The sequence below is a fragment of the Onychostruthus taczanowskii genome, unplaced genomic scaffold (genome assembly GCF_017590055.1).
Source record: "Onychostruthus taczanowskii isolate IOZ18803 unplaced genomic scaffold, ASM1759005v1 scaffold58, whole genome shotgun sequence".
Classification (NCBI taxonomy): Eukaryota; Metazoa; Chordata; class Aves; order Passeriformes; family Passeridae; genus Onychostruthus; species Onychostruthus taczanowskii.
In genome coordinates, this window is record NW_024503457.1 from 3,212,861 (window position 1) to 3,226,007 (window position 13,147).

Here is a 13,147-nt window from a genome sequence, read left to right on the forward strand (position 1 = left end):
TCACAGCAGCCTTACCTGCATGGCCAGGCAGGTGCCTCTGACTCCCAAGGGCTCCAGCAGCGTAAGGGCAAAAGGCAAAAAAGGCCACAGACCTGGCTGATCTGAGGGTAATTGTTAATTAATGAACTGCACACAACTCTCAGTGCAGATAAGACCAGTTATCTGCACGGATAAATCCTGCAATGGGAAGGGTTCTAGAAATCAGTATGTTTCTAATTGGAAGCATCTCCTTTCTTAACTTGTGAAAAACTTTCAATTACAAAAAGCAACACACTTATGTGAAAGATAATTGTGTTTTTATTTTTCTAAGCTCGCACTTGTGGAACATAGTAAATGACCTGATATAATGACAACTTTGCAAAAGAAGAATCCCCCTCTCCCCAACATCTGGACAGCAATATATAAATATTTACAATGAAAAAAATAGGAAAGTGAAGAGAATGAAGTCAACATTAGCCAAGTCAGTTTGTTTCTACAGATCTGATTTTGAACATTAAGCAGTCAAGATTAACCAACACTCTCCTTCAGTACTGAGGCTTAAACCCCATTTTTAGATCTTATGTGCAACAGATACACTCCTGACTCTGCTTTTATAGTTTGCTCCTGTACAGTAACCATAGAATTTCCCCACTAAATTTTTATTCCAGGTTTTTAACTTTGAAAACAACAAAAAATTAAATATAACTTTATATGTCTCCTGATACAAAGTTTCTCACACAGTCAAACACATCACAACACTGAAAATCAGCATAATGAAATGCTGTATAGCTTCTTAACAAGGACAATAGGTCTGGGTCCTGATCTGTTTGCTTTAACAAAAGCTCTCTTCAAATAGAACAAGTACATATAGAAAAAATAACCTTCTTATTTTCTTATTAAAAAAGGAAATGGTGCTTTCTATAAACAAAAGAACATGTGATTTCTTTGACACAGATATAAGTTACAGTGGAAAAAGCTCAGAAAGCTTCAAATAAAATTGGCATTTATTTAAAAGGATGGTTTAACAAGTTGATTGGATGAGGTTCAATCAGCCCATAGAGTCTGGCAATTCTAGAAACATCAGTGTAAAAAACCCTGCTTTTTTTGCTTTCTGCTATCCAGTGTCACACAAGCACTGGCTGAGAACATGTTGCCTGCAGCAATGGAGACACTGATCCCACAGTGTGGCTGCTGGCTGCGGGTGGCCCTGGCAGCTGTGTCACATGTGAGAGCTCCGCCTGCCCCGCGTGCCCAGCGACACTCGCAGCCGCGGCTCTCTGGCCTTGTAGTGCTCGTTGAAGTCCAGCCTGAAGCTCAGGAACCGAAGGCTCTCGTCTGAACTGGTTGTCAGCAGGACCAAGAACTGCTGGACGATTCCCTGAAGAGGAAAGAAAAACCCAAGAGACAGTTAAGGAAGCATCCCTGGTGTGTTTTGAACAGGAATATCAGGTGGTGCACAGATCTGGTAAATAGGAAGACAGAATCTGGGAAAAGGCAAGCACAAGGGTTCATACCCAACAGTTATGGTGGATTCATTCTTTCTGCAAAACCCCAGAGCTTCTTTTTTATTTTTCAAATATCTGCTAAGCATGCTAGAATCTTCAGTGCAAACAGCTTGGCCTTTTGAAGTGTGTTCCCCACTCCCTGTGCCCTGCTGGCACACCCCATCTGTCTGAAGGCTCCCAGGCTGCAGAGCAGCTGCCTCTGTGTGCCACTGCCTCAGGACAGCATTCAGGATCCAACCTGTGCCAGCAGGAGACCTCACCTTGAGTCCGAGCTGCAGGCACAATGCCATCCAGGCCAGCATTAGGGCACTGCCAGCTTCAAACACACCACTTGATATGGCTCGTACAGCAGCACGGGGCACCCCAGAATAGCAAAGCATGTGCCCAGGAGGGCAGTCAGTGCTGCAGACACAACTAGACTGAGCATTTGGAGCAATTTGAGAGGGGATTTGCACTTGGCAGGAGGGATGTACACTTCTGCATCCCATCTTCCCATTCAGCTCTAACCACGCCACTGCAGGAGACCCGCAGGACACAGGAAAGGAGAGGACTCTGGGAGGATGGGAAGACTCATTTGAAGAGTTCATTCCTAATCCTCAGCAAATAGTACATGGACATGAACATGCCCATAACTAGGGCACTGCATTACTTCCAAAGGTGATGAAAACTGGCCATGGAAATCCTGTTTGGAAAATCCATAATAGGGCTCAGAATGAATACAGTCCAAGCAGGCAAAACCTAGATTGCCAACTTGTAGAGCACATGAACCATAATTTATTTACAACCTACACTTAAGACCTACACTCAATTTTCTGGGGAATGGTAGCTTTAGCATCAGATATAACAAATAAAGACAAAGCCAGAATAAATTACTTACAGAAGATAGCCTGAACATGCTCCCCCAAACATCTTATCCGCTGTCCCCCACCCCTCCAGTGAGCTTAAAATTTTAAGTGTAAGGCCCTTAATAAGAAACTTTCTGCAGTCTTTAATAGCAATGACTTGTAAAAACTGTGAGTAAAAAAATGGAATGCAGAAGGAATTCTATCTTTTTCCCCCCTCAGACTACACCAAAAGATAGCTATTACTTTCACTAGTGGAGGAAGAAGACAACTTACATGAAATTACTCTTCTCCCTTGTCTGGGGAATATAAATGATCACAAAACCTTTGACTACTAAGCAACAGTGAACACATAAGTAGAGAAGGAAAAAACAAAAGACCTAGCTCCACAAACTACGCACACATGAATACAGAAGTTACATCTACTCAATATTTGAAATTAATTTCTACACAACGCTCAGCATATTTTTGAAAAATATAACTTAATAGGCACCTGGTAAAAGTGAGTGAGTATTCGCAGCTGTGAGCACATTTTAGGTATTGAGTCTTGAAATTCTTTCATCCTCTTGTTCTCTTCTTCCTCTTCTGATGCAGTTACACCCCACTTGCCCTAAACAGAAACCAAACAAGTTAAGAGGTGAAGCATCACATGATTCAAGTTGCTAACTGGGCCACCTTCTGCCCAGCTGCATCAGGTTTATAAAAACCAACCACTGCCATAGAAAGACAAACACAGAGCCTCCAAAATGGAAACTATCAGACCCCCCCCCCCCCCTTGGGGGTTGTACAGCACATAAAAGAAATATGAGGTTTATTAGGAAGCCAAGTCTCACACCAACAGTGCATGTCAGTCTTGCAGCAAGGAGGCAGACATGGAGCTACAGCATGTTTTGAAAAAGGGATCCATTTACTTCATCTGAAAGACCCCTAAATTTCTCATCCTCCAAAGTCCACTAGATAAATCAACTCAGATTTTGGGCAAGACAGAAATCAAAAACACCACTCATCCATTTTGCTTGAAGTCACCAGCAACTTCTGACAACTTTTACATCTGTTCCAACGACATTTTTCATTTTTACTGTACCGCTACATGGCATCTAAAATCCTCCATATATCAAAAGCCTCAATTAATTTTCACATTCTAGAATATCCTTCTTGTACCTCAAGTTCACGCTGTTTTTTCCTCTCTTCAAATTGCAACCTCAGCTGCAGCTCCTCCAGAGCAGCTCTGTACATTGCATCTTGGGCATTCTGGAGCTCAATGATCTGGTCAAAAACTGCTCGAAGCTGATTGAGAAGTACCTGCGAGACAGGTAACAAAATAATTAAACAGCTGTACAGCACAAGAGTTTTAATCTTACTACCCTTCTCCAGAAAAGGAGCAAAGAAAAAAGTAAAAGAAAAAAGTAGAAGAAAAAAAAATTTTTTTACACAGCTGGAGAGACTGTTCTGCAAAGCCCTAAGTCAGTTGTGCTACAATTACACAGCTTCTCAGGATGAAAAAGAACTGGCCCACATTACAGCAAGTTTTATTATGGACATGTGTCAGTATGTCTGGGCAGTAGGTACTGAACTTACCATTATAAAATCTTATATCAGAGGAATAAAAATGACTTTTCCCTTTGCTCCTACAATGTTAAAGAAGGTTATTCCTTACATATATGCCAAGTTTATAAAGTTACAATTACATGCAAAGGAGACCACTTACCCTGGAATCACTATCCAGTAAGCACCGAGCTATGATTGTATCCAGAAAAACTTCATGAGCTGCAATGATGTGATCCAGGTCCTGTGCTTGTTGGACCTTGTTCCAGAGTTCATCCCATGAACATTCAAGCACCTGGAGCAATGATACAGGATTGGGCTGTTTTGATTTGCTAGATGACATGTTGTTTAAAATTTAAGACACACAACACATACAGAATATTGCAAGTGCTTAATTTTCTAAGTAACTAATTGGGTGGGTAGAGTATACCTCAAATGTAATGTAATACTGCATTTGATGAATGAAATGGACCATTTCTGATGCCAAAACGTGACACTGATGCAGCACGCCAGAAAGCTCTGTAAAAAAATCCAAAGAGACAGCATGTTAAAGACTGCAAGGACAAGCACAGCCAACAAATCAGCTTGATAAATTTTTTTTCACCATATTGAATATTTCATAACACAACCACTAATCTTAGATGGTAGCAGCAGTGACCTTCTGAGGCCAGGTGTCCTCTCCCACCCACCACAAGTTCTTAATTATGTAATAATAAATTTGTAAGTATTACTATGCCATAAAGAAGTGTAACTCTCAATAGTTATTTTTTACTGAAAGACATGTAGATAGATTAAAAAAAGTTCAAGAGTGAGCTAGTACAGATGCTCAAATACATGGCTATATTATCTAGCTGAAAAATAAGATCAAAAAGTCCATGAAACATAGACCAGAGGCACTACATTTCAGAGCTTTCCTATTTCTTCTCAAACATCTTTCTCTTCTTAGCCTCTTCTGTTCTTAGCTAAACAAAAGCAGAAGGAATAAGTGAAGGTAAAACTAGTAAATTCAGAACTGTGCATGTCTGAGACTTAATAGTCAAAAGACAGCATAAGAAAGAGGGAGACATGGGGTACAATAAGAAGGCATCAAGGAAGATGAATACAAAGGGATCGAAGAGTTACAGTCTCACAACCAGGCCAGCACAAAGATACTTACATTAGTGCAACTTTTCAAGACAGAGATCAAGGATTAGGTAAAAACAACAGATAGGAAACATCTATTTAAAATTATGTTATTTTACCATGGTCATCCTTACCCATCATTTACCATTAAACAGTCAGTCAAGAGGAGCACCAAAATGCAAAATTAATCTGAACATGATTCATCAGACACTCTTTTCCCTCTTCACACACAGTTTAAAATAAGATGCAGTCATCTGTATCTATTTTAGAAGCATGTCATCCATCTGGACACCTCTCACCTGGCATGCTTTTCAGAAGCTTTGCATTGCACATGTGCCCTTTCCATATATCAGTAAGAATGTACTCCATTCTCTTTGCTCTCCAAAGGAAATTAAATACTCTTAGATAGTGGCTCATGCACTCACGTGTAAATACCTACAAAACAAAGAAAATACCAGTACAAATTAAGAGACATACCATATGTCCTGAAGTACCAAAAGCCCCTTCACAGTTCATCTTATCTGATCCATGCAGTTTATTGGTAAATATTGGAAAAAAAAAAGTTTCCAGGAAATCCCAGAGCTTTTGGTAAGATCCTCCCTTGAGGGCTGAACAGGGCACTGCTGGAAATGAAAGAAAGGGTGAACAAAACAAAGCCTAAGCCTATTTTAAAACTGTGTATGAAAACTCCTTCTGCTGGTCAGATTCACAGTTTGTCCTGCTTAAAAAAAAAGTTTTTTACAAGTTCTTTATAAAGGCTAAATACATTCAGATAAACAATGCAGCTACCTACCAAATGCCATTTAGACAGCATAAATAAGTTCTCCAAAAACACATTCAGTTCCTTTCAAATTTTCCCAAATTAGTATCTACAGACTAGTAATTATCAAAGAATAGGAACACTCAATTTATTAAGTACTTGCTAAAAACTGTGCTGGAACAAGTGAATTACTGATATTCAGTAATGACTGTTTTAAATGTAGCTTTTCAACACTCACACTAACTGGTAAAAATTGATATTTTTGCTTAACTGTTGATACAGTGGGTACATCCTAGATGAAAAAAAAAAAAATCTTATTTCACACTCTAGACCAAAAAAAGGTTACTTCAATTAAAAAAAAAAAACGTAGCAATTTAATTCAGCACTCAGAACACATTCAGGGGCAGCAGTGTATGACATTACCGTTGCTATCGGCCCATCAACATGATAGTCCAAGCTGAAGACATCCCATCCAGTGTCCCCAGGAGATACCTGCATTAAAAAGATATGGTCCTGTCAGTGTATAATCAGAGCACACCAAAGCTGAAGATGAGCATTACTTGCTTTCTCTTTCATGAAGGGCCTATGAGCAAACAAACATCCACATCAACAAGACATACAGGAGTTTCTTGTTGAAAGTAGCAGATTAGGCAAAAATGGATCAAACCGTTTGATACAAGGGTGAGACTGATCTCACACAAATACTGATGTTTGCAATGTCAGTGTTTCTCCACTGAACCTAGTAAGGAAAATACCAGTAAGGACAAATTTCTTTGGCATCTGAAATCTGAGACAGATTTATTTCAGATGCTACAGCTCACTAAGTCTAATCTCAGGGACTGAAGCTTTCAAATTAACTCAAGTTTCTTACCACAGGCCTCTTCCATGAAATGTGCTTTCACTGCTTCTTTTTTTTAACTAGAGGCAAGAAGGAGGCAGACACCCCAACCTGCCCCTTCCTGCCCCAATTCTTGTAAGAGCAACAGCATTAAGAGCTATTTGGAGAACCTCAAATCAGCACCACCAGCACCAATTTGTGTTAGGCCCCAAATACTCAGCCTTGTATTGCCAGTGGCTGTAAACCCACATCTTGAAATACAAATAGACAATAGACAGAGAAAGAAAAAAGACGGCAACTTATTAAATTACCTTTATATTACTCAAAGTACACTTCAGTGCGAAGGAAGGGCGGGGGGAAATGTATTCACATATGAAAATTTTCATATAGATGTCTGCATGTATACACACAAACAAAGGTATGTTTCAGATCAGTCACCATGATGCAACAGACCTCCAGAAGTCGAACATCCAATCGCTTGAGAATCTCAGGATTATCGAACTGGGCATTCGTGGCCCTCACCGCCGTTTCCAGGATTCCAGTTAGATTATGCTGATACAAGGTTGTAGCTGGTCGTGCAAGCTCTGGCCTGGTGGTTATGGAACAGTCACAGCACATTACTGAAATACTCTGCAGCAGCAATTCAGTAGTAACTGCAGCACACAGCAAAACCCTTTTCTAACCAACTTTCAAAACTATTACTCTTTCAGACTTAATGATGAAGAAAATCAGTGAGCAAAATATTTGCACAGAGTATGAGCAGAATATGTCTATTCATATGCAGCTATCCTCCTGAATATTAGCATGAGGAGCAACTTAAACCTCATTTAATGCCAGTAATTTGAAGTTACCAGGATTGCTAGTTTAGCTAGTCTGTAATTTGAGTTGCATTCAGATCTTAAATGAGGCAGATTACAACATTAGCACATCAAACCAGTGATTTCATTTCAGTTTTGAGAAACTTACTGATAGCCATCTCACAGGCTCAGAAGTGCTGGCAGGAACACAGAAACCCACCCAATCTACATAACTTCAATTTTCCAAAGAGTTGCAACATGCAACTCTTGTAATACCTCTCTGTCCCTCAGAAAGGAGAAGACTGGAAAATTTCTCACTCCTTCTGCCTCAAATGTAATACTGACTCCACAAATCAACCTCACTCAGGTTCACATTAGAAAGTGTGGTCATGTACTGTTGATTTTTATTTACAAACAAGTTAATGAAAGCTTTATTAAAAAGCCTGTCCTCTAAATCAAAGAAAAGCTTTGCAAGCCAATGCTTCTGATTGAAGAAGTTTCATCTGTAGCACCAGCATGTAAAAGTGAACTTGCAAATACTCTTTAAGAACTGGATTCAGTAGTTGTGAGTGCACCTGAGTGCTTGAAACAGAAGCTGGTGAGGAACCAAAAAGATTTTTAAAATTGAAGGGTTTTCACACAATGTTTTACACCAAACACCTCCAAAATATAGAGGCCTAATAATTCCAGCCAAGCTAACCAGTAGCATCAAGAGCAGAATGTTTCTGCTTAAACTTGCTGACAGGACCAAGAGAAGTGCCAACACCTTCGAGGCTGTCACAGGGCCAACAAAGATATCTTTATCAGTACAACTTTTCAAGATTTATCAAATGGTGCTGTATGTACCACTCATCAGAAAGGAAGAAAAGTTTTAATCTTCAGGGCCAAAGAAATTAAGCCCAAAATAGAATTTAAAAGTTATTACTCAAAGATTTCATTGAACAAGGTACTTAGAGAGTCCTCTTCAAAAAGCAAAACCGTTTCTGTGCTGATCATGCACAGAATCATCAGAAATTCAACATAATTACCCTTCCTATTTTCTTACTTGAGCAAGTCCATTAAATGCCTGATAAAGTCTCCTTGACCAAGTAACAAGTAGCGCCTCATGGCCTGCATGTGCTCCAGCAAATTGTACTTCTTATTGAGAACATCCAGCAGGTATTTGCTGGTTTCAAAATAAGCTGCATCAATTTTCTCTTGAAATGCATTTTCCAGATCTGTGAACAAATCAGCAGCTAAAAGAAAATAAAAATTAAAATTAAATTAGTAGTTTTCAAAAACTGAGGCAAACAAGCTTTGGAGTTGCAACACACAAACAGAAAAACTGCCATTTCTTCTGATCCACTGTGTTATACATTTGCCATAGCCAAAGCAAAAGCAAGTCTAAAGCAGTGTACACTTCAACAATATTACTTTTAATCTGTGCCCAGATTGTACTTGCCGGGAGAAGCTCATGTTATATATATAAAAAGTTGGGGATTTTCAAACTTGCTGAAATACTGAAGTTTACAAATCAAATAATTTATCCAGTCCTAAAAGCCCAGAATTAGGAAAAACCTTTCATGGGCAGAATCTAAATCAGAAGGCACTTCTAAGGGTGTGGGGGAAAATAAACAAAACAATCAGACTGTTAAAACACTCAACAGAAGAGAGTTTCCATACATAAGAGAATGAGAGAATATGCTGAAGTTACCTGGGGAACAGCCAGCAACCTGACATTTTCTCTCCATCTTTCATGCATGGCAGTTTGGGGACAGAAAGCAGCAGAAAGTTGTAGGAAGCTTATTTCACTGTTTTCTACAACTACAAGCTCATCAAGAAAGGGACTCCAGTAAAACTGTTATGAGATAGCAAGAACTGTGGCCTCATCAGGCAACATGGAGCAATACTCCAAATACTGGATTGCCAACTATCACAAGATTCAGACCTTCTTCAGCATTAAAGGATATACTCCCACTCTAACTACTCAATTAATAAAATGCTTATGAATAGAAGAAATAAGCAGTGGCTCTAATAAAGAAAACACTCTTTAAGAAGGGAAGTCTAAAAGGCTGGCTCACTGACATTCCTGGAAATTTCCAAACTATCATTCAGTAACCAGTGAAACTCTCCATAAGACACAAAAAGTTCAAGAGATGTCAAAGAAATGACACTTTTATAATACATTACTGTGTTTAAAGTCCCTCGACTAGAGAAATACTACTTAGTCAAGTAACACACATCAACCTTAGGGATGTGAGAATTAATACAACCTGCAGTAAGTGCAAGTGTTTTTCCTCAAGATGTTGCGAGCCCTGCAGGCAAAACAAGTGAGGGAACAAGCCAGAAAGAGTTACCAGATGATCTCTTCAGCCCCTGGACACAGAGGCTGGGCCTAGCACTGGCACAAGCAAAGCCAGCAGGCAGCAGGCAACTCCCTGGCTTGTCTATAGCCAGCCCAACGTGTCAGGCATGCTGATCCCTTGTCCACTTACACAGGGGGTGTGTGTGTCTAAGCAGTAGCTCTGAGAGACACACACCAGTCTCAACTTCCTACTATCTCAAGCAGAAAAAGCAGTCTTTCCCCTCTCCTTAAAAACTCTTGCCTCTTGCCTTGAGGTAAGTGACCTGGCCACAGCCCTTTACCGGAGACTGGAAAGTCAAGTTTACACCTGTAGCCGTAATGCACCACCTCTGCATACACACAGCCCCCAGCACAGGCAAAACACAGCATTCCTGTCTGACACGCAAAACTGCTGAAAAGGTTGTTTACATCAAACACAAGGCTTAGGCACAAATTTTGAAAACTGTGCAAAATGATCTCGGAACAGTGAGGAGCCAGAAGGGGATAGAGAAAGGGTCAGACTAAAAGCACTGACAGGCAGGTCCATGAGCTGCTACTGAATAGTGAGTGTCATTCCTGGTCCAGAAGTCCCCAAACAACAGACAGCTACATGTCAGAGCTGCCAAACCCATGAAATGTTCAGATTTAAAATGAGAAAAAGCATCCAGAATGCAGGCTGGCATCTTAGCTTTCCATGATCTTAATAAGTAATCATCTAAAGGGAACTTTCAGGACACTGTTAGATGGCACAAACAAGCACAAAAGGAAGCATTTCCAACATCCCTGACATAGAATGTTCTCTCAGGATTAAATGGGTAAAATGCCCTAAACACAAATGCAGTTTCATGCAGAATTAAAGCAATGCAATACCATGAGGTATTAGGCTGCCAACCATAAGCTCAGCACACCTTCAGCACACTGCAGATGGAGTAATATATTTCTGAAACTACACATCTGTCTCAAACAGTTATTCTCAGCACTTAGGATAATGTAGGTGTGCTTTGAAGCTCTCATCCCTCATATAATAGGAAACCTGTATTTGTGCAGATCTTCCATTCAATCAAGGACAGAGAGAAACAAGTGCAAATTTAAAGAAATATTGGAAAAGCATGGCCATAAATGCTGTATAAAGTGGTGAAAGTAGTGCAGCCAAAGAATGGTTTTTTCCGTTTTTTCCAGCAGTAGCTGGCAAGACGATTGTTCAAATGCATTTATAGCCCTTATCCACTTAACCCTGACCCCTTTCTGCACTTTAGGCTTATCTTTGACTAAGCAAGCACTAAACATGGCACAAAAAAAATCACACTATTAGAAGACATATTCTTCCAGATATGAATGGGATTTTATCACTAGAACATTTTTCATGGAGGTACTCATGCCAGAAGTCCACACTTGTGAAGAGTTAATATTAAAACTAACCCAAGGTTATTTGGCATATTTTTATAAAAAACCCTAAGAAATCTAAACCTAACAACCCTACATACACAAGTTTTAAAGTTATAGATAAGTAATATTATAAAATGTTAAAAGTATGTTCTTTGAAAAAAAGAATTTGACAGAAAAATAGATTAGCATCAGAAAACTCATCCCAGTGAGCTATATCTCAACAGTCAGACTATCTTTGGTATATCAAACAAGTTATCAAAAGAAGTTACAGTAGCAAAAGACCACTTCCACCAGAAGGCAGCAATCTGTTCTTTCTCCGAGATGTAGCAGCATCCTACATATTCTTTGCTTAGTATTTAGACATGAAGTCTCCTTGGTTTAGATGTTTAATATTTGCTACCTTCCATCATAAAAATGTTGACTTCATTGCAACAAATATGCCTCCAAAAAATAACCACAAACAGCATAGAAGTTCTCAGTCAATAAAACTGAGATCTATTCTAAACAAAATTATCTGAAGGAATTTAACAGTTAAGTTTTGGTTCCATGTTCATCAGCTGGCAATCCCATTTTTAAGTAATCTTCAAAAATAATTTTACAAACCTTCCACATACTTATTTTTGACATATTAATATAGTGCATTTACAGAAAGGCTAGAAAGGTTTCTGTTCTGTTTTTACTGCTTATTCCATTATTTACAGCTAACTGAGTATTTTTATTTTTCAACCACAAAATGAACCCAGTATTATGGAATTGTATGATGGAGTGTATTTGATGAGAAATCAAACATAGTAAATTCTTATTGCAGCACTCAAGAATATCCCTGCTCCCACCCCAGCCAAGGCAGGTAAAGGCAAACCGTTTTTTGACTGGTTTCATTCACAAATTCAGTACATTAACAATCACACAGCAAACCTATCAAATTAAGAAAATTATACACATGCATCAACATACATCTTTTGTAAAAAACAAGTATACATTAAATTATCTATACCTTAGGGCAGATAGAATTTTTGTACTCCTTTCCACTCCACCACCCAGCTTACAGTCTAAACGACACATAGTACAGGAGGTCAGTTCAAAGGGGAGATACTGAATAATATTAATACTGTACCATCTTTTGAAGACTCTGCAGATTTTGCAACAGCAATCATCTTTGTGGATGGAGTTTGGTCATGACAAACTTGATGCAAGAAGTTTATAGATTTTCCTATTAAAAGGACCTGAACAAAACAGGATTTTTTAAAAAAAGTATTTGCTTATAAGAAAAAAAAAAAAACCCCAAAAACAACCAAACAAAGAAGCCACCCACAACCACCAGGACAAGATATTTTGTCATATTTCTGTGCTCTTAGTTGCACAATCCCAACCACAGCAATCCAGAACAGCAATGCTAATATGAAAATGTTTTAAACACATTTCAAAACTTCTTTTCCCTCTACTTGAGATCTCCTCCAAGTTTAACAGTTAGAAAATGGAAAGGAGAAACCGTCCTATAGCCTTCCTCAGCAAACAATTTTAAAATTCTTGAGAAGATTATTTTTTGTTACATTTGGCCTCTATTTTCTCAACAGAAATCTAAGCAGCAGCACAGGGCAAACAAATCACCAGAAGACGGACTTTTAGATTCATACCTTTTTTGACTGCTCCATTGTAATAAAAGATGGGATCATTGATTTCCTCAAAGTGTATTTGTCATGCCACAACCGATCAGTTTTAACTGTAGGATCTGAAGCTACAAAAAACTGAAGATTGAAATAAATATTTAAAGCAAAAGATTAATGTAAACTCTAACCTATAATTTCACCTATTATTCCTCCTATTTTAACAGATGCAGACGGGGGAAAAAAACCCACAAGAAAAGCAAAAACCCCCAAATTGATATGGTGATCAAATGTTACAGTCTCTCAACTCCACACAAGAAAATCCCCTCATTTGTAAAAAACTACAACTACTTTATTACTTTTGTTGAAGTGAAGTTTGGTGGATTATGTCCTCATCTTGTCAAACAATATACCCATTTTCTGGAAGTGAACTTTTTTCACTGCCT

The 13,147-nt window shown here is 38.8% G+C and overlaps 1 protein-coding gene across 1 annotated transcript in view; it reads right to left on the reverse strand.

Moving 5' to 3' along the window:
- Positions 1–279: 279 nt before the first annotated feature.
- Positions 280–13,147, reverse strand: part of TUBGCP3 (tubulin gamma complex associated protein 3) — a 48,641-nt gene continuing 35,773 nt past the window's right edge. The window contains exons 12-22 of the mRNA XM_041418061.1: positions 12,732–12,842; positions 12,212–12,320; positions 8,434–8,623; positions 7,045–7,180; positions 6,177–6,245; positions 5,293–5,428; positions 4,302–4,390; positions 4,035–4,166; positions 3,488–3,628; positions 2,820–2,936; positions 280–1,357 (exon numbers count right to left, since the gene is read on the reverse strand). Of these exons, the coding sequence (XP_041273995.1) occupies positions 1,199–1,357; positions 2,820–2,936; positions 3,488–3,628; positions 4,035–4,166; positions 4,302–4,390; positions 5,293–5,428; positions 6,177–6,245; positions 7,045–7,180; positions 8,434–8,623; positions 12,212–12,320; positions 12,732–12,842 (1,389 nt within the window). The 3' untranslated portion in view covers positions 280–1,198. The remainder of the gene's footprint in view (positions 1,358–2,819; positions 2,937–3,487; positions 3,629–4,034; positions 4,167–4,301; positions 4,391–5,292; positions 5,429–6,176; positions 6,246–7,044; positions 7,181–8,433; positions 8,624–12,211; positions 12,321–12,731; positions 12,843–13,147) is intronic.